This window comes from Accipiter gentilis, chromosome 30 (assembly GCF_929443795.1).
Source record: "Accipiter gentilis chromosome 30, bAccGen1.1, whole genome shotgun sequence".
NCBI lineage: Eukaryota > Metazoa > Chordata > Aves > Accipitriformes > Accipitridae > Astur > Astur gentilis.
Genome location: NC_064909.1, coordinates 3,931,556 through 3,957,695, shown reverse-complemented (window position 1 = coordinate 3,957,695; position 26,140 = coordinate 3,931,556). Strand labels below are relative to the sequence as shown.

General features: G+C 42.2%; 1 protein-coding gene across 6 annotated transcripts in view; it reads left to right on the top strand.

Moving 5' to 3' along the window:
• Nucleotides 1-26,140, top strand: part of TTC7A (tetratricopeptide repeat domain 7A) — a 182,317-nt gene that overhangs the window by 117,009 nt on the left and 39,168 nt on the right. For all 6 annotated transcript variants that reach the window (XM_049833714.1, XM_049833713.1, XM_049833712.1 and 3 more), the window contains 3 exons: nt 4,506-4,622; nt 8,545-8,642; nt 16,013-16,147. In XM_049833714.1, the coding sequence (XP_049689671.1) occupies nt 4,506-4,622; nt 8,545-8,642; nt 16,013-16,147 (350 nt within the window). The remainder of the gene's footprint in view (nt 1-4,505; nt 4,623-8,544; nt 8,643-16,012; nt 16,148-26,140) is intronic.

Genomic DNA, 26,140 nt, shown 5'->3' with positions numbered 1-26,140 from the left:
AGCATCCATAAAGTAGTTAATAGGTTATTACTAAACAGAGCAACTTACAACTTCTTCCACAGATGTCCTTATAAGCATTTATGGTATACCATATGCACATGTGAAACCTTCTGATAGTAAGTATTAACTGTTAAACCTCAGGAAAGAACTGCCTCTTTTCTTCATGGGTAATATTAAAGAACTTAAAGGCTGAGTATTTAGCCATGTAGGATTAGAAGACTCTTAGGAGAGCTCGGTAGGTGTATTTGGCCAGACCTTGAGACATGGTGAGTATCAGCAGCCGAAATTGTGTTTATGAAGACAAATGTTGAATACCTCCTGAAAACAACCAAAGTAGCTTGCTTGCTGCTGAAAATTTTCGTAGGCCTTCCAGTATTGCAGTCCCTGCTTTTTTGTCATTGTGTGGCATATTACAGTGTTATTTCTGTCATACTGCTGGAATTTTGATATTTGGGAAACATAATTTTGAATTTTCAGACCTTCATATTTCAGCAAAGTCAACTGTATACAGATTCTAATTTAACAGAGTTAATGTTACTGTGATAGTTACATATGTTTGCTTGTGGCAGTAACCTGATGTTACATCAGGGAATAGAAGCTTTTGCATACTGTCCACATACACAATAGAAGAAAACCTCTTCTGAGAGGGAGCTTAGAGTCCAGTATCAAGAATAAGCACTGGTTATTTTCCATTGTTACTGTCCCTGACATTATACACATTACAAGAATGATTTGTAGATTTTTTGCTTTCTTTTCCTATGCTTATTTAGTAGCATTTTTATGTGTTTGCTTTAGCCCAAATCACTGCTTTCATTTTCAGAGGCTAATGGAATTACCAATGACTGTATTGATAATACTGGGGCTATTTTTATGCATTGAATCTCTTTAAAGAGTCTGCTCTGCTTAATACTAGAAGCATCATACAAAAGTACAGTAAAATGATATTAAGAAAATATGATGAGGTGAGATCTGTGCATTTAGGCCTTAGAGTTGTGTGCAGACACTGATATGATGCAATACCCATTAGATTTCAAATTATTTGTAGCAAGAGTGCCATCTCAGTAATAAAATAAGCTTGAGATAAGTGATACTGTGTCACCTACTTTAGTGTTTTTCCTATATTTTTATTATCTGGTTTTCCTGTTACAAAACCTATTAGAAGCTGAGAAACACAAACAGCATATAGTACATGTGACCTAATGTACCGATTGTATTTCCACCTTTTAATAATCATGTTTAATTGTGTTGTTCACTACTGCTGTCAGTATGGTTTGATTCCTTTTGCCACTTACATTCTTCCTATTTGCCTTTTGGTTTGGTTCATTATATTATTACACAATAATGTGAGTAGCGCTACTGCAAAGGTGTACTACCACAACAGCTAACAGCATGTGATATATCCGAGATCTGGTAGTGTTGCACTGCAGAGACAGTTGCTAAAGTTGTGTGATTTTTTTATTTTTTTTTATTAACCTTTGTGTGTCTATTCCTTATGACTGGTGATAATACTGTGCTGAGGCTTCATTATGTTTTTGTGAGAGATTAGCTTTTTTCCTATGTTTCAGTAGTTCTCTCTGCTGAGATAGAACATTGCATCTTCACCCAAAGAAGTTGACGTGTACTTACTGTAAGCAGTAAACCGCAGAGTAATGGAGAGAAGAACTTGATGTGCTTGTCTTTTTAATGTTTAACTGCAATGTTTAAATATAGTATGTAGTGATTTTAATTGCCTGCTGATAACTAAGCCATCTATATCCCTACTAATGTGAAAGGAAGAAGAAACCGTTAATATAACCCTCCCATATAGTAGTTTGACTGCTAATTGAGTCTTCTTTCCTATATTCTTCTATTTCATTAAGAGTGGTATCTTAGAGCATTGAAAAGCGTGGAGTTAATAAGGGATGTAATACAACTGTTCTCTAGGCCTGAGGCTCCTTGACCACCACTCTTCTGCTGCAAGGAGGGTCATACAGTACATTAGAAGGTCTTTCATTTTGAAAGTTTGTAGTGGTTTAAAAAATATTCTGTATGCTTAAAATAGCATCGATTGTTCGCTGTTGTTGTTTCTTGGACTAGTAGAATATTTCTGATAGAGTAATTGCCAGAAGGAAGGTGATGATGCAGTCTCACCCCTCTGCACAGCACAGTCCAAAGAAGCTTGCTCACAAGCCTATGCATCAAACCCATAGCTTCTATTTGTGCATTACCATTGCTTTCTGGATGTTATCCTGTCTTGCTAAAAAGGCTTTAAATACTACAGAATTTACTGTGCACACAACGTAGCTGCTGCAAAGATTATTTCTTTGATAGTTATGTGTCTGCATTTACCTATAACTCTGCATTTGACTAGTTTCAGCTTCCAATAAATCCTTGGATTTTCTGATACCTTTTCTTTTAGATCAAAGACTCTACAATTAGATGCTTCTCCATCTACATGCTTGCAGGCTGGGGCAAAATAATTTCTTGGCTGCTTCCTGGTTAAACCAAATAAGCTGAGCTTCTTAACCCTGTGACGAAATATGTTTTTCTAGCCCTTGGATCACTTGCCATAACCTTTTTCTGAACCTCATCCCATTTTTAGTCATCTTTTGGAGTTAACTAGAAACAGGATTGTAGTAAGTGTCTTGCTGATGCTGTGAACAGGAATAACCACATCTTCCAGCTCCTACTTGATTGTGCTTCCATATATGGATGCTGAGGGTTGCTTCACCTCTTAACTGCATTGTTGCTCAGGAAGCTCATGTTCATGAAGCTATCTTTTATAATACTGTTGCACTCCAGGGTATAACCTCCCATCTTTCTAGTGTGGTATGTATTCCTTGCCCCTGAGTGACTGATTCTATATTCTGTTTTATTAAAACAAGCTTTGTTCTTATGAGCCCAGTTAACTCAGGGATACAGAGCAGCATGCATCACTGACCAGTTTCCATTGCTAACCACTCCTCAGAATTCAGTCTCATTTTTATTAAGAGTGCGTCTACTGTTATATTCTTTGTCCCAGCAAAATTTTTGATCAGCCTATGGAACTAGCCCAAAAATAACTACCTGAATCATAATAAGGGCACTTCCTTTCAGTTAGGGGGTCAGCATCTTTAAAAGCAGGGGATGTTTTTAATTAGTATTTGTTTTGCTCAGATCAGTAACAAGAAAATCAAAGGTAAACATAGAGTAGGGATATAAAATAGTAAAAGACAAAGACAAATTCCCTCGATTATGAATCTTGATCTTCCTTTCCTAGCCTAAGTTTGTACCTGGGAAGTTTAGTTGAACGCTTGTCCTGTGAGGTCGAACTGTAGCCGCAGCCATGAGCAGACTTCGCTACAGCAGTGGATAAGTTGGGCTACATATTGGTGACTTCCCTTCCTGCCCCCCTGGAAAAAACCTCTAAGGTTTGTTAGTGCAGAATGGGACTACCATTTTAGCACATTACTGTTGATATGTACCAGAGTCTTGGCTGCAGATTTCTAATTCTTGCAAGTGAAGGATTTCTTACCCAGCTGCAAAGTCTTCTCTCACGTCATCTATGTAGTTGCTGTTCTCTCTTTCTGAAGCTGTTTGGATTCCCCAGGAGCCTGCACGTCACATCCACAAAACTGGTTTTAGGATTTTCAACGTTCAGCTGTTAATGTTGTATGCATATATGTCCATATATGTCCATCCAGTGGATTAATTGCTAGCCATATTGAGCTAATTCAAAATGAAAACATTTAAAGCAGAGAAGTAAATTTACATTAGTAAATCAGAAATAAATTCAATCATCTTGGCAGTTAAAAAAATATAATGGGTATTGTGAAGGATGGTGTTAAAAGCCATGCTAGCAGCAAGTGGTAGGTTGTGTAATTGCCGAACCTGTCTTCTAACCTCTGTTTGACCTAATTCTGCTGAATTCCAGTGGTCTGTGCAAGTACATATTCTCTAGGTATAAGAATGGTAGCAGGAGTTACACTACCTAGAACAAGAATGTACAAGGGCTATCAGCTGTCTTGCCTAGGGGGATGAGATGATTGCCAGCTGAGGTTAAAAAAAGGCATTTCCTTCGTGTGAAGTGTTACATAATTGTCCGCGTGTATTAAGCGTGTTGGGGTTTTTGTCTGAAATGTGTTATATAAGCCAGTGCTATAAGAAGATGCCAGACTAAGAAAAGAGCCTGGCATATGTATTAAGGCAAATTTGTTTTTATTCTGTTTTTAATGCTGTCCAAAATAAAATGAGATTCATTTTATGTTTCACCTTGTTAGCTTTGCAATGCATTGCTTTTAACACTGTCCTGCCAGCTTTGTGACGCAAATTTGACTGCAGCTGAGGAAGATTGTTAATCCCCTCATCTCCTTGTGGGGAATCAAAGTTGAGCCAAATGAAATGTTTCATGCTACAGTGTTTTCTTTTATTGCTGCACATAGAAGGCAAGTAAAAATGCTGGCTGCCAGGATCTCGCTAGAGTGATACTGATTTTCCACATTTATGAGATGCCAATAAAATAGAAATTATTCTTTTTCATATTGCAGCTTACTCTTCACCAAAGTAAAACTGGAATGGATACATAAAGGACCTGAAGAGGCTCTGGTGACATGCAGACATATGTTGCAGATGTGGCAGATGGTATATAATGTTTTACAGCACAGGTAGGATTTTTCCACTGTCTAACAAGTTCAGATTTCATAATGGAGATGCAGTTGTTTTCTTTAATTGTCTAGATACTTAAGTTATTTTGCAGAAAGGGTAATAAACAGTGCAGTTTAAAAAGAAACATAAGTAATATTTCTAGCTGTGATTAAAAAAAAGTGCAAGATTTTAATAGCCATGATTTTAAAAAAAAAAATAAAAATCCAAAAAGCCCAACAAAACCAAACCTCAATATTTTAAGATGGAAGAAGTTTGAACCAAGGGTTTCTGATTTGAACGTCTAAATATCTCTATCCTTATTCAGATGTCCAGAATGGAGGGCAGATTCTGGGCCCCCCTCCTCAAAGTGCTGAGCATCCATGAGTTATTGCTCAGAGTCTGCAGTAGTTGGCACCCAGGAATGTGGGGGGGTGACACAGTCCTGAACTGAGTAAGCCAAGGAAAGGCACACGGCTAAGACTCTATCATATGCTGTGGTTGCATGCCAGTAGCATAGCCTGGTCCTAACAGGGCAAGGAAAGGACTAAAGGATGTAGCATCTTTCTCCCTTCCCTTGTCCTAATAAATCTGCATTTAAACAGTGCTAGGTTCCTTGTTTGTTCCCTCCCTCTCATCTCCTTCCCCTCTAAAATGAGAAGTTCAGAAAGTGTGAAAGGTACCAGGTTGGGTTTTCTTGCTTTCCAGACCCTTTGGATGTTGTCCTAGTTATGATACCACTGTACGACTGTCTTGGGAATGTTATCCCAAGACTGTACTTATCTCTCACCTGTAATGTCCATAGAGGTTGTGTTTGAAGGGAAGGACAGCATGCTTGATGGCAACAGTCACGACAGCAGACTGATGAAGCTTGTATTGTTCCCCAATTTCTGTATGCATTTACATAAACTTTATAAACACCAGAAGTGTATGTACAGAATGCTGCATGCCTGCATACAAGTTGTCCTTGAGGGATTGTTAGTAATTCCTTGTTGCTTTAGCTAATGAGCAGCAGACCAAACACAAAAATCAAGATATTTACATAGCAGCAGAGAAATGGTCTCTTACAGGCTGGAATCATTGATTTCCTTAGGCCTTAGTCTCTTTAGCTAAAGATTCAGTCATGTACCTCTCACATGAATAATCTTTATGGCCATGAGTAGTCTTCATGAAGCTGATCAAATTCACACTGAACAATTATGGCTAAGATTTACTCTTGCTAGGAGGGGCTGCAACTCTGGGACTGAAGAGAGTACATTGGGAAACAGACAAATGGATAGTTTGGCCACTTGGACTGCATTCGGATCCCAAGCTGTGCTTTGGCTGTTATACTTAAAAACCCAAGATGTGATAGCTTTAGAGACTTCTTATAAGCTTTAGCCATAGAAGCCTAAACAAAACAAATGGCTTTGCTTTTGCTTTTAGGATCTCTTAAATGTGTATTCCACTGCTATTTCCAGTGGGACTTTTTGTCTTTCTCAAAAAATACATCATAAAGCATTTTCTGTTGGGAAGTACTGCTGGAAAGGTAACGAGAATGAACTTGGTACCTGCAGTTTTAAAATGGATTCGATGATCCAGGAAGCCCCTTGTATTAAGCAAATTGCAGCAGTATCAGCTAACAAATATGTAAAATATTCCAGGTTGGCCTTGTAAAGGAACTTAAGGGGAATTCTTATCAATGAGACTTGGACACAGACATTTTTCTCTTGGAAAAGAGAAACCTGTATTTACATAAAACTGAGAGTTGTTGCACCCTATACCCTTTACTAGTTCAATCGGCAGTTGATCGCCTACACCATTAAATTGCACTTTAGTTACATTTGGTTGCATTTGTCTGGCCTAAGTTTCCCAGCTTTGCAATCTTGCTATGACTCTGCTAGACTAGAGAGTCTTTCAGGGCCAATGTTTTCTCCCCAGGCAGCTATTCACATGCCATGCTTGAGTCCCCTCTTGTCTTCTCTCTGATAAATTGGTGCCTCTGCAGTCTTTAACAATCAAGTGTTTCCTTCAGCAAACATGGGCAGTGGAGTGACAACATGTCCCACTGTCAGTCTTTCCAGGGCTGTATGTGGAAGGCAAATCATCTGGTTGCTGTCCCTTCCATGGTGCATGGAGAAGCTTTCTTGGCTGAAGGCCTTGTACTGCAGCTTTGAAGGAGTAGTTCATTTTCAGCCCTTCTCCAGGATAATAAAGCTGTTGGGAGTGGCTGTTTTGCGCAATGCAGTCCACTTGGTTTTCAGGCTAGGATTTCAGTCTGTTTTCCCAGTTAAAAGGCCATGCTGTTGACTGAACTGAGGTGCATTTTGTTAACAGAAGTGATCTCATCAAGCATTCTCTGAATGCTGCTCTCCTGTGGTCAGTTTTTACTGTGGCCAAACTTATGCCGTCCACCAATCTCCTCACCTGTCCTTTGTGTAGGAATATAGCATATAAGCCAGTGTCCAGCCTTGTGCCTGAACAGTGACTTCATGGTGATGGCTGCTGCATCACAGCAGCGCTCACCTCATGGCAGTAATATTTTGAAGTGCAGCTGCCATGTTCCTGCATACGCAACACACCAGTAAGACAGAAATGTCCCTGCGATTCCACCAGCAGCCCCCACTTACACTTGGGTTAATCCTGGCTAGGCAAGGCTGAGCCCCAGGACAGAGAATTTAATTCTCCCTTGCATCTGTCACTACATGATAGTCTCAAGTGGGGTATCAGTGTAGAAACCTGTATGGAAGGAAGGCAGGGAGGCCCAATCAAGGCCAGAGATTTGTGCAGACAGTCAAATGCACAAGAATTCAGGGTCCATTAACAGAAACCCTAATATTTGATCCCAAACTCCAAGTAAAAGGTTAATAAGCTATTGTAAATACGATTATTACTATGATGAATGACAGTAAGTGGCTTTCAGTCCTAGATCGTTGGCTGGGAATGATGAGACTTGGTTTATCTTTTGCTATTGTTTTCTGTGATAACGGAACAATCATGTTTAAAACAAAATAGCAGTCCCAAGCTAATTCTTCTGCTAGATTAATGCAAATTCAAGGGAATCCTGTGCAATCCCTACCAAAGGACTGATCAGACTGGAAGATGGGGCATCTACAGCAATCATGGCTCTGTGACAGCTTGTCTCCTGGGAGGAATATTGTCCAAAGGCTGAGCTGCAAGCTTGGAAGTGTGCCAGAAAAAGTAGCCAGGGCAGTCACTTTTCCTTTTGATATTTTGTCCCTTAATGGATGATGAGAGGAGATATCATCACCATCTGATGCTGGAGGGATGGCAGACTATGTGATGACAGGAAGGCTCAGGAGATCTCTGTTAAGTGATTTTTCATTAGGTACATGTTTGGGGTTGGTTTTTTTTTTGAGTTTCCCGTTGGAAGACCTCTCTTGTGAGGACAGAAGTCTAGTGGAAGAGAAGACCAGATAGTCCTCCTTTCATAAAGTGGTGCTATGTGGTAGCTTTTATTTTCCTCCTTTGTTTGAACAGAACAAAGAAAATAATCCCTTTGAAATGAAGAAATTGTTGGCCTGGGTGGAAGGTGGTAATTGGTCTGTTTCAAAAGGATCAGCACAGCAGACCTGTGAACAAACCTTTCTGCAGACAAGCCCAAGGGGTGGTGGTTCTTCCTGGGCATGGGGCTGCTGGTTGGCCTCCTCTGGTCTGGCTTCTAGCTGCCAAAATGTTCCTCGTCCAGGGGTTTGCAAAGACTCCCAACAGCCAAATAAACTGATACCGGCATGTGCCTTGAGGGCCTTGCTGGGTGCTGTCTCTCTGAGCTTCCTGTCCATTGGCAGGGTGGGGGTGTTAACACATCAAGAAGCTGATTGCCTGCAACTGGAAAGCTTCAGTTTTCAGTTCCAGTGGCAGCTAGATGAGACTATTGCCTGCTTTCAGGGAACTTTGTCTCTCTGCTGAAAGGAGGCCAGGTAACACAGTTTTGTTTCTTTACAGTGGCTCTGAGAAAGGAAGTAGTGTGACAGAAACACCAGTGATCAAAAAGCATAATGGACTGCATCTCACACTCCCGGATGCTCATGACGCTGACTCTGGTGAGGAAACAAGATTTGTGCTTTCCTGTCGTAAATTCATGCTTTTGTGAGAGAGGAATGTTTTATTTTATCCAGTGAGGGCAGGGGGGCTGTGCATGCATGTGTTGCTGGGCTGGTGGTCAGGAGGTCCAGATCAGTCTCCAGGGCCATCTCTACTGCACAACGTGTCACTGTGGTTTGTCTGTACTTTGGCTTCCCCATGCATAAAACAAAGAGATGAGTTCCTGCTTTCTTTTACAAAGCTCTCTGAGATGAGCATGAAAGGTATTAGATGGGAGTTCACTATACTTCTGCAAGAAATTTATAATTCAGTCCTTTTTTTTTCCCTCCCCTCCCCCAATTTAGTCCTTTTTAGATGTCCTGATCAAGCCAGCTATTATTGTGGTTTTGGAAAGCTGAGTGAGAGTGTCAATTCCTATTAGAGAGTGATTTGCTTTGGGATCTGTACATAAACCTTATGATGCTTTGTTATATGGTAAATACACATTCACAGTAACAGATATAGTCAGATGGAAATAACTGAGACATCAAAGCTAATCTTGGCAGGAAGGGGAAAGGCAGCTTTCAGAGTGCTGCTGACTTGTGATTTTATCATAAGTCTCGTGATATTTGGTGCTTCCTTTAAAACCTTAACTCTCAAAATCAGATGATTATGTGAGAAACTTGCCTTTTAACTTGGAAGTCTTTTTAGGGAAGCAACTTTCTACCCTTTCTATCCCTGTGGATGTAGAAGAAACACTTGCAAAAAAATGAACCTTACAGACTCAGAAATTGGACAAGAATATAAAAGCTTGTTTAACTGTTAGCTTCTTTAAAAATAAGTCTCATGCTTTGGGGCTAGGGAATTAGGGTTTGTCTGAGTTTTAACCATGAACATTTGGAATTGGTAAAACTGAAGTCACATGCTCAGCATATGTGGCTGAGATGGAGGACAAGTTCTTATGTGTTAAGTGTGTGACTTGTATTAAATTATGTGTGTTTAAAACCTATTTACACCCACCAATGGTTAAGAAGCATTGCAAGGTTAGGTCTTGAGCAAACATTCAAATATCAAAACATTATTCAGTGTGTCTGCTCTTCTGTTTGTAGTGTTAAACCCTTAGGGCCTTTATTTATGACATTATAATCTTACTGATTCTATACACACATATTTATGTAATTTTTAATCTGTTTATTCCATTTCCCCTTTATTACCCTTTGCTGAGACGAGTCTCTGTATTTTGTCATTTTTTTCATTGTTTATATGGAAGCATTCTATAGTCTTTGGCTTAATTAAAGAGAACAGGCCAAATTTAGCACAGATAGATGAAGAAGATACAGTAAATTAATATGTGCTGTTTGTCATATTAAAAATTATCTGGAAAAGGGAGTTGATATGACATGAAAGTTTCCTAGTGATACAAAATCATTTAGGATAGTCATCACTTGACAGTAATTGTGAAGATTTGTGAAATATATCCTATCATCCCTGATGCTGGGCAGTAAAATGGACTTTCAGTTTCAGTGAATATATGTAAATGGTTTGGAAAACCCTGTAGGTAGTTTGCAGAATCCATCAGCCACTAGGCATTACTAGGAAAGCAATAAAAACCAAAAAATACTATTTGTCACAGTACTTCTGATATCTATCCAATTCCTACTCTGCTGCTGAAACAGTGACTGGCTTATGGTGCCTAGACAGTAGGGCTGAGCCTGGACTGATTCCTGCCCCTTCAGCTCTAGCTGGTGCTTAATGGTATGTGAAAGGAATTCTGGGTGTGGATCCCATGATCTTCTAGAGATCCCTTGCCTTGCTTTGTAATTGTCTGGAGAAAGGAGTGTGGCCAGGTTTGGGCTACATGCACTTCACAGCCATGGTTTGAGATTTTGAGACCAAATTGTCACCAGCAGAGCCTGTAATATTTTGATATGCTGCGCCATTCTAAGACCTCAGTCCTGCCTCCTGCTTTCTCCTCTGCTGCAGACCTGCAGCACCTCCTCCAGAGTCACAGCAAAGCTCAGGCATGTTTGGTCTCTATGTAGTGCCCTCCTCAAAAAGCACCTGGGTTGGGTACCTGTTCCAGCCTGCTCATAGCTCAGTTCTAGCACCCAGCATGCAGTGGAGCAGCTGTAGTTCAGAAGGTGCTGTATGCCATGGTACTGCCTGCCAGAAAGAGCAAATTAATGTAAAGTACAAATTTTAAACCAGCTTTTCACACATACATAAAGTGATTTGCACTGAATGCAGTTTGGTTTTAGCCAAGAAATGTATTCCTCCTCCACTTCGAGAGTCTAGGTTTCCATGCTAACGTGGTTGCACCCACAATGGATGTAAGGATGGGGCTTGTACTGAAATTACACCATCCACTTTAGCGCATGACTGGCGCTGGCTGATTTCAGCAAGGGTCTGTGGCTTGCTGCCTTGCAGGCTCTAGGTGCTGCCATTCTCCATCTGCAGAAATGAGGCAACTGAGTCTGTTGTCCTGGTTGGGAGCCTCTTTGAAGACAGTGGGAGGTGAGAGTGGAGAGTACAGCTCTAGCCCCTCTCACCCTTGTGCCTCCCCAGAGCTGCGGCTGTGGCTGTGGCTGGCTGCTTTGAAGGAGGGAGGAGGTCTGATTTTCTTCTGCATCATTCTGGAACAGGCTCTGGTTTTCCATCGTGAAATCCCCTGGGAGAGTGCGGCAGTATCACTGTAATGCACAGGCACTTGTGATCTCTGGGCTCATCACTAAAGGGGGGATTACTGCGGCCAGGTTTGACACTGGCCTCTCCCTCAGTTAGACCACAATGAGATTATTTGCTGTGCCAGAATTTCAGGTTTGCTGCCAGGAAGATTAATTCCTCTTTATTTTCTTCCTCTTCTCTTAACAGAAGCAGCGTTCCTAACTAAATTCACTGATACCAGTCAGCTGCCTTGCTGTTTCATTCTTTTTCTGATTTAGTCTTATCTTATAATGCTCTTGCCTGAAGTGATTTAGGCTAGGGAATTATGTGTTTCTTATAAGCCTAGTAAATCTACTGAGGTACATTTCTATTTTGATAGCAGTTTTTTCGTAGATGCAAAATATTAAACTTGGTCCTTCTTGGTCCTATCAACCCTAGAACAGTGCTTTAAAATTTTTTAGATATATTTTGTATGGGTTATATGCAGGGCTCATTGTGACAAAATCAATTTTGTTATTTTCATTTCTTTCCAAAATGTCTGGAGGGCTTTACTGTAAAATGTGAATTTTATATTCTGTGTAGTGGAGCTGTTAAAAAGAGAAAGAGACTGCACTAAAATAACAAATTGATGTGATGTCTTCTTGTGCCAACATTTACATGTATTTTAAGGCATGACATTAAAGTTCTGTGAGACAGGTTTTGTGTTTGGTTTTCTTTTTAGCATAGAAAGATCTGCATTTCTTTAGGAAGAGATATTTTATAATGAGACATTCAGAAACCTTTTTTTAATGTTTGAAGTTTTTCTGGCTCCCCCTGCTGTCACGACCCAGACTGGACAGACCAGGGAGTCGTGTTTAATTCGAAATTCCCTCGGACTAAATTAAGGTGAAACGACACCAAACAAACAGTTAAAAGATTTTATTCATGACAGAAGCAAACTGAACTGGGGAGGCATGGTAGTAGGTGTCGGAGTTTCTCACAACAGGAATTGGCATAAGACCACTTCTGTAAACTGTGTAACCCAGGGTCACCATATACATCAATTCAGGGAATAAAGAGATCCCTCCCGTTGAGTCACAAGGTTCAGAGCAGACCCCCTTGCTTTCCAGACTCCTCCTCAGGAAAGGGTCTAGGGGCGGCTGGATCCACTCTTAGTCTCAGACTTGGTCAACGGTTTATATAATGAAATGGATGAGGTGTAGGGATTGTGGAAAAGAGAGAAGAAGACAGAGAGAGAGAGAGGAAGAGAGAAAGATTTCACCGGTCCTGGGTCCAGCGTTGTTCAGTCAGCCGAGGGGTCCAGTCCTGGTGGGCTTGCGCACCCGGGGCTTCAGTTTGTGTCCTTCTATCTATCATCCTGGCCCCTCCTTCGGGCCGGCACCCAAACTCCTCAGGCTAATGAGCAGTTTGTGAGCCTTTGGCTTTGGGGGTCCTTTGTGGAGTAACTTTTCCTTCCCTGCAGACACGTCCATTGTTTGATCTTTGTATCAGAAGAGGGAGCTGCGCACCCTCCAGCACGACCTCCCCCTCCTGTTGCTGATGTCTGAGCTGATGGGCTTTCCACCTTGGTTCCTTGCTGTGCAGGGTTCATGGGGCAAGCAGAACTTGCCTCACCACAATGTTTGAGACATTAACTCTTTCAGTCTCTCACACCTGCCATGCAGAGGTCAGAGTGATACTGGTACCATACTTGCCTACGTCCTCTCTTGGGAGACAGCATGTTAGAGGTATACTCTTTTCCGGCTCCAGTAGCCTTCAGCCCACCCCCAGTGTGACCATATTGCCTGAGGTTCAGAGCTGTGACTGACCCCCTTCCAGTCCAGAAGGGCCAGGCTGACAAAGACCTTCACTTACAAAGTTTATTTGGGTAGACAAGCTTTAAGGAGCGTTCCTGTGAGCGGTCCAGCAGAGATGGGTAAGAAGAGCAGTAGCAAATGTGCAGGTATGGGCTGGGATGGAAAGAGCCTTTTCATCTGGTGTGTGTTTGTCTAGAACAAGGACCATATCTGTGTCTGAGGCTGGGCAGGGATGGGAAGGGATTGGATGGTCTCTGCCTAGTGTGGTTTGCTTCCTTGTGCAGGCTGAAATGGAAAAGAAAATAAACATCAAAGGACTGCAATGCCAAAGGCTGTTTAATGCTGTAAATTACTAAGCAACTTGGGTTCCCTTTTTCTGGCTGTGCAAATTGAAGCCCACAGCACTGGGCAAGATCAGTCTCAAATTGCAGGCTTTCCCCTTCTGGCAACTACCCAGCTAATGAAGAGAAGAAGAGGAGCAGCTAACTGGAGTTCCTTTGAGTGCAACTAGCTCATAGTGATACTCCTGTAAAGCCTGCTTTGTGAGGGAAGGATGCTTTAGTAGATCCTAAGTGGCTGTTCAGCCTCACAGCAGCATGTGAACCTCTCCAAAATGCACGAAGGTGCCTTACAATGACATGGTCTCCTTGGGTTGACTTGGAAGGAAAAGAGGATTTCCCTGAGCTCTGTGAGGATGTGAATAAAACGCCAGCCCATCTGCCCACCTAATACAATCAGACCAGCATTACATACTAGTGCTTCCAAGAAACACAGCTCCAAAAAGCCTCTCTGAAAGAGAGCGGTCTTGGCAGAGAAATGTAATATTGAAAGTTGCTTTCAAAGCATGCTAACATCATCAGGAGTGTTAATATAAGAATCTGGTTAGGCTGACTGCAAAATCCCCAAAGCCCATGTACTTTTTTCCAAGTTTGCCAATCTAGAAGGCAGGAGGTCTGCCCTAACTTCAAAGTGCTCCTAATAACATCACTAGCTGTTCACTTGGCCATTTTCCTGTTGCCTCTGCACTGCAAAGAAGCTGTCTGTTGGATGGCTGGGGGTGAGTGCCTGGTAGTTTTCCGTGTGGTAAACAACTCTTAGAGTTTCAGTGAAATTTCTCCCAGATGGAGGTGGGGATGGAAGAGAGGAGTGTGAATGGGCCAGGCAGAGGGAGGAATCCCATGCAGCGAAACAGGCTGAAGATGGATCTGTTAAATAAACTGTTAAATATAATAAATTCTCCGTGCAAAGCAGAATGGCTTTTACCCTACCATTAAAGCTGTAATTGCTACATTACTGCACTGTCATCTCTTGGAACATTAGATCAGGAATGTCTTTGAAAATACATAGGAATTTAAGAAATGCATCTAGGAAGAGCACATTTGCATTTTCCAAGGGAGCCGTGGGAGGCGCTTGTGCTGCAGGGCTGTTTTGAAGTTCTCCTGCTTAAAATGAATGACATTAGTTAGCGGTGAGATAATGGGACAAATATTTCCCATAGCAGTTTTAGGCTTCGAGTTGCACTTGCGACCTCTCCCTAACCATGACGCTCTCAGGGGCAGGCAGCACTGCCTCGGCTTAGGTAAAAGCTGTAGGCTGTATCCTGCCCCACACCACAAAGGTGTCTTTGGGAAGGAACGTGGGCCAGAAACGTGCCTCCCCTTGCGCCTGGCTGAAGGCTGGCTCCCAGCTCAGTGTTCAGAGGGGTGCCAGCCAGGGGACCACGCTGCTCTGCCTGTCGGTGCCCTGGCCCGGATGATGGTCTGCTGGTGAGGAGGTGTGGTTTAGCAACGCTCTCTTCAGCACACTCCAGCTGGAAAAGCATGCTATCCCTCTCGGAGAGATCGCTTAATGCATATGCCCCGTGACAGGTTTTTTGCCCTTCTGTCCCTTCCCTTGCCCAGAGCCATCCCAGCTTCTCTGAGTACCTGTTCCTAGGCTCTGCTGCTCCTACAGGGTGGCTGCAGTGAGAGAAAGCGGGGTTTTAACTCCGGGATCTTGTGGTCTACAAGGTCAGCCTGTAAGGATAGATCAAAGGGTAATAATGCTAATCGGCACAAATGCTTCAGTCACAGCAGCTCTCCAGAGAAAGAGCTTATCAACCTTAAAGTCACATTAAACATATGTATATTAAAATATTTATTTCCCAAAGCTTTACAAAGCCAACTCTGAAATCTCATTTTGTAGCTTCTTATTTTGTTACCGTCCTATTGGTACCCTTCTGAGAGGTCGCCTCACCAGTATAATCCCACCAGCTGTACTGGAGAACGTGGTATCTGCCCATGCATTCTTCTTTGGACTAGCTTTTGATGTCATGTTTTGTCCCAGAGACATGGGCACCAAATACTTTATTCTTGCATAAATGTTAAAGTGCATACTAAAGGTTAATATAGTCAAAGCACTGAGCTCTCTGCTCCCCAAGGTTAAATGAAAAACCACACTGCCTCTAAACCAGTAGAGCACTATTGATGTCACTTGAAATGTGTGTGCTGTGTGAACGGTGCCAAGCTACTCTAGTGTTGTACTAAGATTTTACATTATTGGGCCATATTTTGTAATTGTGTGGTGACAGTGTGCTTATAAAACAGGTTACTTATAAGTATTTGTGGGAAAGATTTGATGGTAGAGCTCTGCTTTCCAAATGAGCGAAATACGGTTGCTTCTTTGATGAATGCTAAGCAGACCTTTATAAAATTACTTTCTTAATTCGCTTGTTAGAGCTGCAGCCCTTGGGTAATTTAATAGGGTTTTTTTCAGTAAATTAACCTTTTATAAAACATGGTTCTCCAGTTGATCATGCCAGAACTCAGTGGTGTTCTTATTACAAAAAACTGATGCAGTAAGTGGAGAATCAGACCTGCTGCCTTAATGAGTCAAAGAAATAGCCAAAGAAGTATAAAATGCATTATTGTTCTTGATTGTTTGGTCCATAGGATCACAGCGAGCCTCTTCTCTTGCTGCATCAAGACTGGAACAGGCCATGTCTGAAATAACTATGCAGAGCAGTGCAATGAAGCAAGGACCTATGCAGCTGTGGACAGCTCTTGAACAGATTTGGCTACAAGCTGGTAAGTCCTGGACCACCTGGAGTTCCTTTTTCCCTCCAGTGGTGAAAGAGATGACATAAGTATTGATGGAGTAGTTGAAATCAGTAGTTGAAAATTGCCTTATTTCAGCAGAAAATCTACCTGTCTATCCCAGCCAGTTTTTTAAATACCACTTATTTGAGTCAATATAACAAAAAAAATACTGGAGTAGTGCGATTTTTCAGCTCACCTCTATTTTTCTATAACACACAGAAAACTTCAGTCATCACTAAAATATGCTTTTAAAAGAAGAGAGTAGGTTGTTCTTCATTAATAAATGGTAGTTGGTAGGGACAATTATTTGCATTCTTTTCCCATGTGTTTCCCTGTATTAAGACTGGGCAAACCATGTATTAAATGTTATTTAGACTGGGAACTTTCCAATCTTTGCTGAGGTTTAACTGAAAATTATTTTAAAAAGCAAGTCCTCCACTCATTTCATCCCTGATTGTTTGAATCTCCCAAGGACTTGTAGGTTGCATGTCAGTTCAAGACACTCATGCAGAGATGCTATAGCAGAGCACATAAAGGGAAAAGAGAACAGCGAGAAGGAACTCTACCCAGAGGCAATCTCCAAACGTAGGAGAGGGTTTTATGTAGGCCATTTGGTGAGGAACGGAGTTGCCCAGCACATTCTGCATTTTGCACTCCAACATTTCAGGTCTGATAAAAACAGTTCTGACCCTGCAATTTTGCTTTTAAGTGACAGCTTGTCTTCCACAACTGGGCCCACAGTTGTGCACCTGAAATTACATTTGAGTGCTGTGATTGTTTCTTAGATGTCTCTGCTACCATTTCCAATGAAAAAGCGGAGTCCACTGGAACCTCGCCGATCATTTGCTATTCTGTATGCAGGAGAGCCTTTCAAATTCGCATTTAGCTAATCTGTACAATTAACAATTCTCACATAAAACCTGGCAGTCTTACCCTACTTCTCAGCAAAGATTTTTATAGCTGTTTTTGTGGGCCATTTCCTACCAATTAGACTTCAGTTCTGGTACAAAATATGTGACATTCTTTTTGTTACAATTTGACTAACTATTAAAGAACAAAAGAAGTTACCTTATGGAATGCATCATCCTTTAAGTTAATCACGTGTGTTCACTTAATGGTTTGTGTGTATGTAAATTTAAGTGATGTGCTGTGGGCTTCAAAATCACTAGCAAGATTTTGCTTTATTCAGTTTATGCTCCTGATCTAAGGCTGCAGAGGAGGCTGGTGGGGAGCAAAAAAACCCAGAGTTTATTGTGATGACAAGTCAGGCGTCTGTTGTCCATCATCCTGCAGATAGCTCTAGGCAGTTTACATTTTTGCTGCTGTGTGAGAAGACAAAAGCAATAAAGACCTAGTGCTTGCCGTGACCTAGCTGTGAATTGCTATGATTACTTTTCAGTGTAAATTGAGTGCCTTTCTCGAAGGTGTTAATTCTTTTAGATTGAATTTATTTTTGTGAGCTGTAACTTTTCTGTCCTATTATTTTTTAAATCTTTTTTTTTTCTTGCTTATTTTTAACTGGACTTGAATCAGGATCGATATTCTGAAAATACATACTGTTACTGCTTTGTAATTTCATTACTGAAGTCGGTTATTGTTACGGATGCAGCTTAATGAGCTCTTGGTGAGGTACTGCCCATTGTCTTCTCACAGTAGTGTGGAAGTCACTGCATTCTGGTATCCTGAGGAATGAGGAGAGGTGCAGGTACTTTGGGATAGTCTTTACTCTCTGTGGAGAAGGGGACAGCACCTGAATAATTAGAGGACCTCTTTGAAGTGGGTCAGATCTTACACTGGGCTTAGTGAGTGGAATAGTCCAAAAGGGTATCACGGATCCTCTGTACTAGAATCTTTCTGTCATGGTTTAACCCCAGTCAGCAACTAAGTACCACGCAGCCACTCAGTGACTTCCCCCCAACCCAGTGGGATGGGGGAGAAAATCGGGAAAAGAAGTAAAATTCATGGGTTGAGATAAGAACAGTTTAATAGAACAGAAAAGAAGAAACTAATAATGATAATGATAACACTAATGAAATGACAATAGTAATAATAAAAGGATTAGAATATACAAGTGATGCACAATGCAATTGTTCACCACCTGCCGATCGACGCCCCTCTCCCCCCAGTTTATATACTAGACGTGACATCACAGGGTATAGAATACCCTATTGGCCAGTTTGGGTCAGGTGCCCTGGCTGAATCCCCTCCCAACTTCTTGTGCCCCTCCAGCTTTCTCGCTGGCAGGGCATCAGATGCTGAAAAATCCTTGACTTTAGACTAAACATTACTTAGCAACAACTGAAAAAAACAGTGTTATCAACGTTATTCTCATACCTAACTCAAAAACATAGCACTGTACCAGCTACTAGGAAGACAATTAACTCTATCCCAGCTGAAACCAGGACACTTTCCCATCTGGAAGGAGGGAAAAGGAGGAACAGGTGTAGTCGTAAGAAGTCAATAACTTCCAAAATAGAGATATTTCATAAACAACAAATTAAACAGAAGCATGTAATTAAAAACAGTTGAGGTAGTCACATGCTTTTGCGTTACAACTCACCCCAAAATTAACAGCTGTGGAAAGCCACAGGTCCTGCGTCCCAAGTCCCTTCACATTCATGAAAGAGCTGCACTGGTATGTTGTAGATTTCTATCAGGTTTAGCTTGGACTTGTCCTTTTTCAGTCAATGACTCATCTTGTGACTCTAGGCAAGTTGCCTAACTTTTTCATACCTCAGTGTCCTATCTCTAAAGGGAAAAAATGTTAATCTGGCTTTGGGAAATGACTCGCGTATTGTTGGTTTTGTTGTCATTAACACTTTGACCTTTTTAACATGAATCACAAATCTCTAGATAAAATTATTATAATGTCCTAACCTCATACTACAGTAAAGTTATAACAATGCATCTGTCCTTTTCAGGCACTAACCGGATGCATTTGGCTATGTCTCTCTGTGTGGGTAATGGATTTAGAGTGCCAGGCTGCAATTGTGTCTGGGTTCCATTAGAGCCCTTAGAGTTCCCATGCCTCTTCGCATCCCAAGGCATGAAAAGTAATGGTACTAACCGACTGATCCGTTAAAGCTTTCTGCACTTAGATTGGAAAGAGGTGTACAAAACCAGCTATCCCACAGCTATGTGAGGCTGTTCTTTCATCCCTCCAGCAGGCAGGCCAGGCCAGGCCACAAAGCCAGCACATACACTTGCAAAAGAGACCATTAGTGGGTGGTAGCTATCAGATGGTGCTTACATAGTGGACTGCTTACCGTATAATAGTCCACCTGCAGCTGCAACAGGAGTTCCTGCCTTGTGCAGAAGCATTCTCAGTCCATCGGAGCTGGAGAGCCGTTCTGCTCCTAACTGGTCTCACAATTAGCACATGAGAATATGCGCATTCCTTTAACAATGGCTGAATGCGAGGCTGTGAACCCTGTGCAAATAGTTAATCTCTTTTGTGCTGTGATAAAGATACTTATCTCACGCATAAGAGGGCATAGACTTAGTGTTTTTATCTGTAACTTTTCTGGGTTTATGACCAGCACAGTTATGTAGGGAAGGCAATAAAGCAGCAGCTTTGGAAGTGCAGCTCCTACCTAACTCCAAATGTGCTGCACTAGTTCACTTTGGCAAGCTAATTTTTTGTAGTTTCCTGTAAGCAACCAAAGAGCTGCTTGATGGATCTGTGGTCTCTAGTAAGAGTCCTCTTCTTTTTCACACATCCAAATAAAACTGTAAATTCTCACTGTTAATCTTATGTCCAGCTGTCTCTTGTAGGACCAGCTGGGAGTACAGTCATCTGCAGCAGGGAACTTGGCACATTTCTTCAGTGGGCTTCCATATATTCCTGTTTACCCTGCAGGTAGTCACAATTAGCTTTGGAAGAGTACAAGGTCTGCTGTCTCCAAAGACTAGAGAGGTGGTCCACTCCCTGCAGCAGGCATGCTTGGAATACTAATAGCCATACTCTGTTTTCAAGTGCTCTGCAGCCGTGTTAACACGGCTTGTCTGGTCCCTTTTAACAATCCCCTCATCCCCCCCAACCCCCCTTGAAAGGTAATGGCTTCTTAGAAGGAGAGAGTCGTCTCATTAGGCTTTAAAATTAATAAGCCTAAACATTATTCTTGGCCCCAAGTCTGAGAAACAGCTCATTTCAGAGAGTACTCGGGAAGGGTGTGTGCTGCGGTGGTGCAGCTCTAGGAGAGGTGGTCTTTATGTGATCCGTATGCTAATTTCTCCTCTTTGTTGTTGTTTTCATGACTGAGAGCTTGAATTCAACTTTGAGAGAAGAGCAGGAACTTTGGTGGCATTGGTAAAGCTCATTAACTCCTCCTACCTCTTGTTGCAGGAAAAGCTGTAAGAGGAATCCTAGAGATCACTGGTGATAATACTGTTTGTGTTACCAAGAGAAATGCCTGACCTAGGAACTATTTCTACCCCTTATTTCCTTTTTAAAATCATGCCAGTACTTCTCCTTTCTGTTTAGAAAATACAGTCATGCTGTTTGGCTAAGGAAAATGTACTTGAAATGGTTTGAATTTATGACCAAAATTTACCTTCATTCGAGATTTTTATAACATCTCTTTTGACCCAGACAGCAAAGCATGTCAGTACTGAAAAGAAATAGTTTTAATAGTTTTAAGCTCTTTGGGTAACTGGAGTGATTTCTTATCTGAAGCATGTGTGATTATATTTCCAGGCAGTAATAACCTTATGCTCTATTTACGCAGAGCTTTTTAGAATGCTGCAAGCCAGCTTAATAAGAGTTCTAATATTCCAGCTCCTGTTGCTATATCATTTTAAGCTTTACTTTTAACAACAATGTCCACTTTGTTTGTCTCTACTAGTACTTTATATCTGACAATTTAGCTTCTTGACTAACCCAGTACTTTACCAAATATGGCCACTAACAGCAAAGTAGGTCTGGTAATATGATCTAAGACTGGCTAAATGCCTGCTAAGCGCAGTCCGCAAACCTCACCAGGTAGACCTAAGACTAATTTAAAGGAGCATTTAAAGAAAAATTACTAGGATAACTATTCCATGTACTCACAGTGGGGCTGGAGTGGGCTACCTGCTGGCTTGGTAACGTGCTGAAGTTTACCCTAGGAAAAAAAATATTATAATGAACATGCCATGAACAAGAAATGTAACGAGAGCCAGTGTAGCAGAGAGCAGTGAGCTAATGGAAAAACATCTGCTCCCTCGAGTTATGTACAGCAGGAACTTTTTTTCCTTGCCCCTTCACAAAACGGCTGTGATTTATTTATTTTATTCCATATGGGCCAATTCCTGGGAAAAAGCTGTGTTAGAGGAGATGGGCTTTGTTCCACGAGAACAGGTCGTTGGGGCCAGTGGGCTGGAATCTTCGACCCCGCCTGGCGCACGGCCGCACAGCCGCACTGCCGGCGCCCTGGCAGCAGCCAAGGGCACAGCCGGGCCCACCCCTCCTGCCCCTCAGCTCATCCAGCACAGCTTCTATTTGCACAGCTTGCACACGGGTATTTAAATGCTTTTCCTTCCTGACACTTTTAGCAATCCTAAGCCCCCTCAAGTTACTAGCACCGATATTAAAGGTGTTTGGGAGACATCTTTAACTGACATTGCCAGAATAGCTGGGATCAGATACAGTCCCGTGATGCAGCACTGGTTGTTGAAGCAATTCTAATATTCTTCTTTCTTTTTTGCTTTGTTTTTTAGAAAGTGCTTTCAAATTTTAGAATTTCAAATTTAGAATTTCCCCATTCCTTGAGTTCTTCAGCTCCATAAGCACGGCTGATTTTTATGGCTCTTTACGGTGACACAAAGCAGTATGAAAAGCTGGAGCCTGGCAAGGGGGGAGCAGGAGGGAGTCCTTTATTACACAGCTGTTACTGAGGAGAATAAAGGTGTACTGCAAAGATGGCTGCCCTGCAGTGTTTACTTACTAGGAGGGATTAGGAACACTTCACACTAGAGATAGAAATAGTAAAGTAAGCTGATTTTGTCCCCTTTGAAATGGTACTAGTGAAGTTAAGAAGCCAGGAGTGGTTCTGCTAAGCTTCCTGGTTTAGCGACCTCTGTCCTAGGCTTTTCTGGTGCAGGCTAAGGATCACCAAATTCCCCATTTCTCTTCATCTGAATGTCCTCAGGGGGATACCAGGTTTTGATCTACACTCTGCAGCTTGGTTTATTTTATTTTCTATCAACAATGAATTTTAAAAGTCAAAAGGAGTCTCGGCCTTATAGCAGTACTGGGCATTTTGGATTGCCTCCCCCATTCTTGAGGCTTCTGGATATTTCTCATTGCTGGAGCTGGATGTGAAACTTCGTGGACTGATAATCCCTTGGCACGGGCGATCTTCAAAGAGCGCATGCCATTTCTTGAAATCCGGGACACGCAAACAAGCATGTGTGTGGTGAACACTCGCTTGTGAAGGAAACAGGCAGCAGCTAGCAATGCTCTTTGTTAAGCAGTCTGTAGATCCTTTGCCAAGAGATTGAGAAGAACCTGTTGCACTGCCAGTGGTACCCGAGAATGACAGAGGGTACCAAATACTAGCTGTCGTGGTTTAACCCCAGCCAGCAACTAAGCACCACGCAGCCACTCACTCACTCCCCCCCATCCAGTGGGATCGGGGAGGAAATCGGGGAAAAAAAAGTAAAACTCCTGGGTTGAGATAAGAGCGGTTTAATAGAACAGAAAAGAAGAAGCTAATAATGATAATGATAACACTAATAAAATGACAACAGGAGTAATAACAGGATTGGAATGTACAAATGATGCGCAGGGCAATAGCTCACCACCCGCCGACCGACACCCCGCCAGTCCCCGAGCGGCGATTCCCTGCCCCCACTTCCCAGTTCCTATACTAGATGGGACGTCCCATGGTATGGAATACACCGTTGGCCAGTTTGGGTCAGCTGTCATGGCTGTGTCCTGTGCCAACGTCTTGTGCCCTGGCTGGGCATGAGAAGCTGAAAAATCCTTGACTTGAGTCTAAACACTACTGAGCAACAACTGCAAACATCAGTGTTATCAACATTCTTCGCATGCTGAACTCAAAACACAGCACTGTACCAGCTACTAGGAAGACAGTTAACTCTATCCCAGCTGAAACCAGGACACTAGCATTTCCTCAGCTGCTCAGTAAGTTTTGGGCAAGTGATAATGTGTACACAGTCATGAAGAAGGAAGCAGGGCATGTATTCATACCAGAGACAGACGATACGAATTTATACTTGACTGGGCTGGAATATGAAGACTTAGAAGTCCTTTCTTTGACTATAGCCAGTAATACATGTTTTGTGAGAGGGTACAAGAAAACCCAAAAGGTGCCTTTCCAACAGAAGCATTTTTATGTCACCCGTATCAGTGGTGGTCTTACTGCCTAAAGATGGTGGCTTGCTTCTCCCAGCTGGGAAAGAGCTGTTTCCTCACTAGTGAGCGGGGCCCCACTTCACATAAAGGAACCAGCTGTCTTGTAGTATTTCAGGTAATGTTTTGAGTGTGCCATTTAGTGTAGAAGGTGGCTTGTGGTAGTTCTGTGTCTTCCAGAAGCTTTCACTCTAATGCTGCATTTGTAAATAAAGCAGCTTAGTGGCCATTTCAGCCCCTCTGAGACCCAAAGCCTGGAAATTTAAAGAGGGTCCCTGGACTCCAGTTAACTACCATGCAAGGGCAGCTTCTAAGGATGTAAATCTGTTGCCTCATTCAGAAGAGCAAGTGGCTGAGCTCAGGTGGATGGGAACACATGGCAGTTTCTATTCTTCATTTCTGTATCAAAGGCTTGCATCAAGTGAAATTATTGCAGTCAGGATATGGCTTGAGGAACCTTCCATCTAATCTGCCCATGAATTGTCAAGCTACTGCGTGCAGGGTGGTGTCATAACATGGAACAATGACTAAACATCACCTGCCAGAAAGGAAGGGGGGCACAACGCAATGACACGCTTTGTCACAGTAATAGCTCTGTATTCACTGCTGAAGGCCGAGCTGTCTCAGAGGAGTGGGTCTTTCCAGCTGGCTAAGGGCTGCTGCAGTAACAAGCATTAATAGCTCCTGAAGGCAGATGATGTGGATCAGAAATCACCTCCCTACACATCCTCACAGGTACTCTCACCTTCTTAAAGTGTGAAGGGCTGTTCTCCACCGTACCATCCTGCTGGGCATCTGGCTGCATTGTGCTGGCCATGTCCCTATGCAGTAGCATTTTTGGGGTGGACAAGAGTAGACAAGTGCTTTAGAACTGGCGGGCACACACAGCTGAGTGATGTGGAGCAGTCTACTTGTGGGAGTTAAGTGCTCTGTCTTGGGTGACACCAAATGTGATTTGCAAGGAATGAATTTTTAACTCTTGGGTTGTTCACATTGCAGAAATACATTTCAAATCTGTTTGATTTTTTGGCTAGAATTGCAGTTGTTGCTGCTTCTATGGTGACAAGCACAATCACTCTTGACACTGCTTTGAAACACTTAGGAAATGGGGAACAGAGTTAGTGTCCAAGGTGATGGCAAGCAACTCTGTTCCTCAGACTAGCACTGTGATGCAGACATGGCTAGATTACACTGTTGTTACCCCTCTGATGGACTCCCTAGCAGAGCTCTGTCAAATTATTTATCTTGGAGACAAAAAAGGAGCCTGACTGTAGGAGGCCTGGCTTTGTCCGTTTTCTGGGAAGTGCTCTTGGTCTGTGCATTTGTTACTGGTCTTTGGAGAGCAAGCAGATGATAAGCTTCTCAAAATTCTCACTTGATTAAGGATCTTCACTGTAGATGAGCTTATATGCTAGCAGAAACAGCTGGGAGAACTAGGAGCTCATGTCAGGAGCTAATGATAATCTGAGTGGAGATGTGTGCTGCTCTCAGAGACTGGCCCAGCATTAAGACTGGTGTATCAGTGGAAGTCTAGTTGCAAGTCAAGACAAAGGAGGCCATAGCCACAAGAGGAGACAACAGGTATTTTGAAGAACAGCAGAGTAGGCTGGACAGTACTGCAAGAGAGCACAGCTGGGAAGCATAAGGTAGAAATGAGAAAGAAATGAATCATGCTAGGCTGGACCTTGGAGTCAGTTGGATAGCTGCTCGTTGTCTCAGTGGGTGCAGGCTCAAGTTTCAATTAGTGAATGAAAGGAAACAGTGCACAATTCATCCTGTCTTTGCCCATCCATGCAGTGCGCTGTCTCAGCCTGTACCTACAGGTAACAATGCGGAAATATTTCCTAATAATCGTTCACACTCAGTTTCTAGCATTACTCCAGAGAGGCTAATAGAGGAGGTGGTATATCCAGGATGATCTCTCTTTGCTCAGTAGCATTCAGAGAGCTTTTGGTAGTACTTAGTTCAAAACAGAATGTAAATTTGTTTAAGTTTTTATGAAGATAGTATTAAGTGAGAGAGAGCAAGGAAACTTGCAAACATGGCCTTTAGATTCAAAGCTGCGAAGGGTGTCAGTACTAAGAATGATGTAGTCCAATAGTTGGAGGTTCATAAAAGGTTTCCCTGAAGCATTGAACCTTTCACAGGGCAAGAATTACAGGTCTTCTGTACCTGTGTGAGGCTAAGGAGATACCCTCTGCTTTGGAGTGGAATTGGGTGCCACATCTGTATAACAGAACTTTCTTGCAAGGGCTGCTAATTTCATCAGATGTTTATTTACAGCATGATTAGGTGATATAAGGAGATAATGCTGGATAATCCAGTGGACAGGAAGCTGCTACGCAGGTAATGCAAAGGCAGGTGTTTCAGTACTTTCAGTACCATTGAGGAGGCAGTAGTTCTACCATGATAAATTTAATGTATCCTTGTTTTTTGGATTTGATTTCTTCCTCTAGCTGTTTTTTTTTTATTCCACGTTGCATAAGGGAGTCTTGTTAATCTGTAAATAAAATAAGTATGTAATAGAAGTGAAAAATGAGTTTACAGAGAGCACATTTTAATGCAGGCCTAAACTATTTCCCTTAATGTCTATTTTTAGCTGGATGGGTGCACTCCTTTTCTTTCGT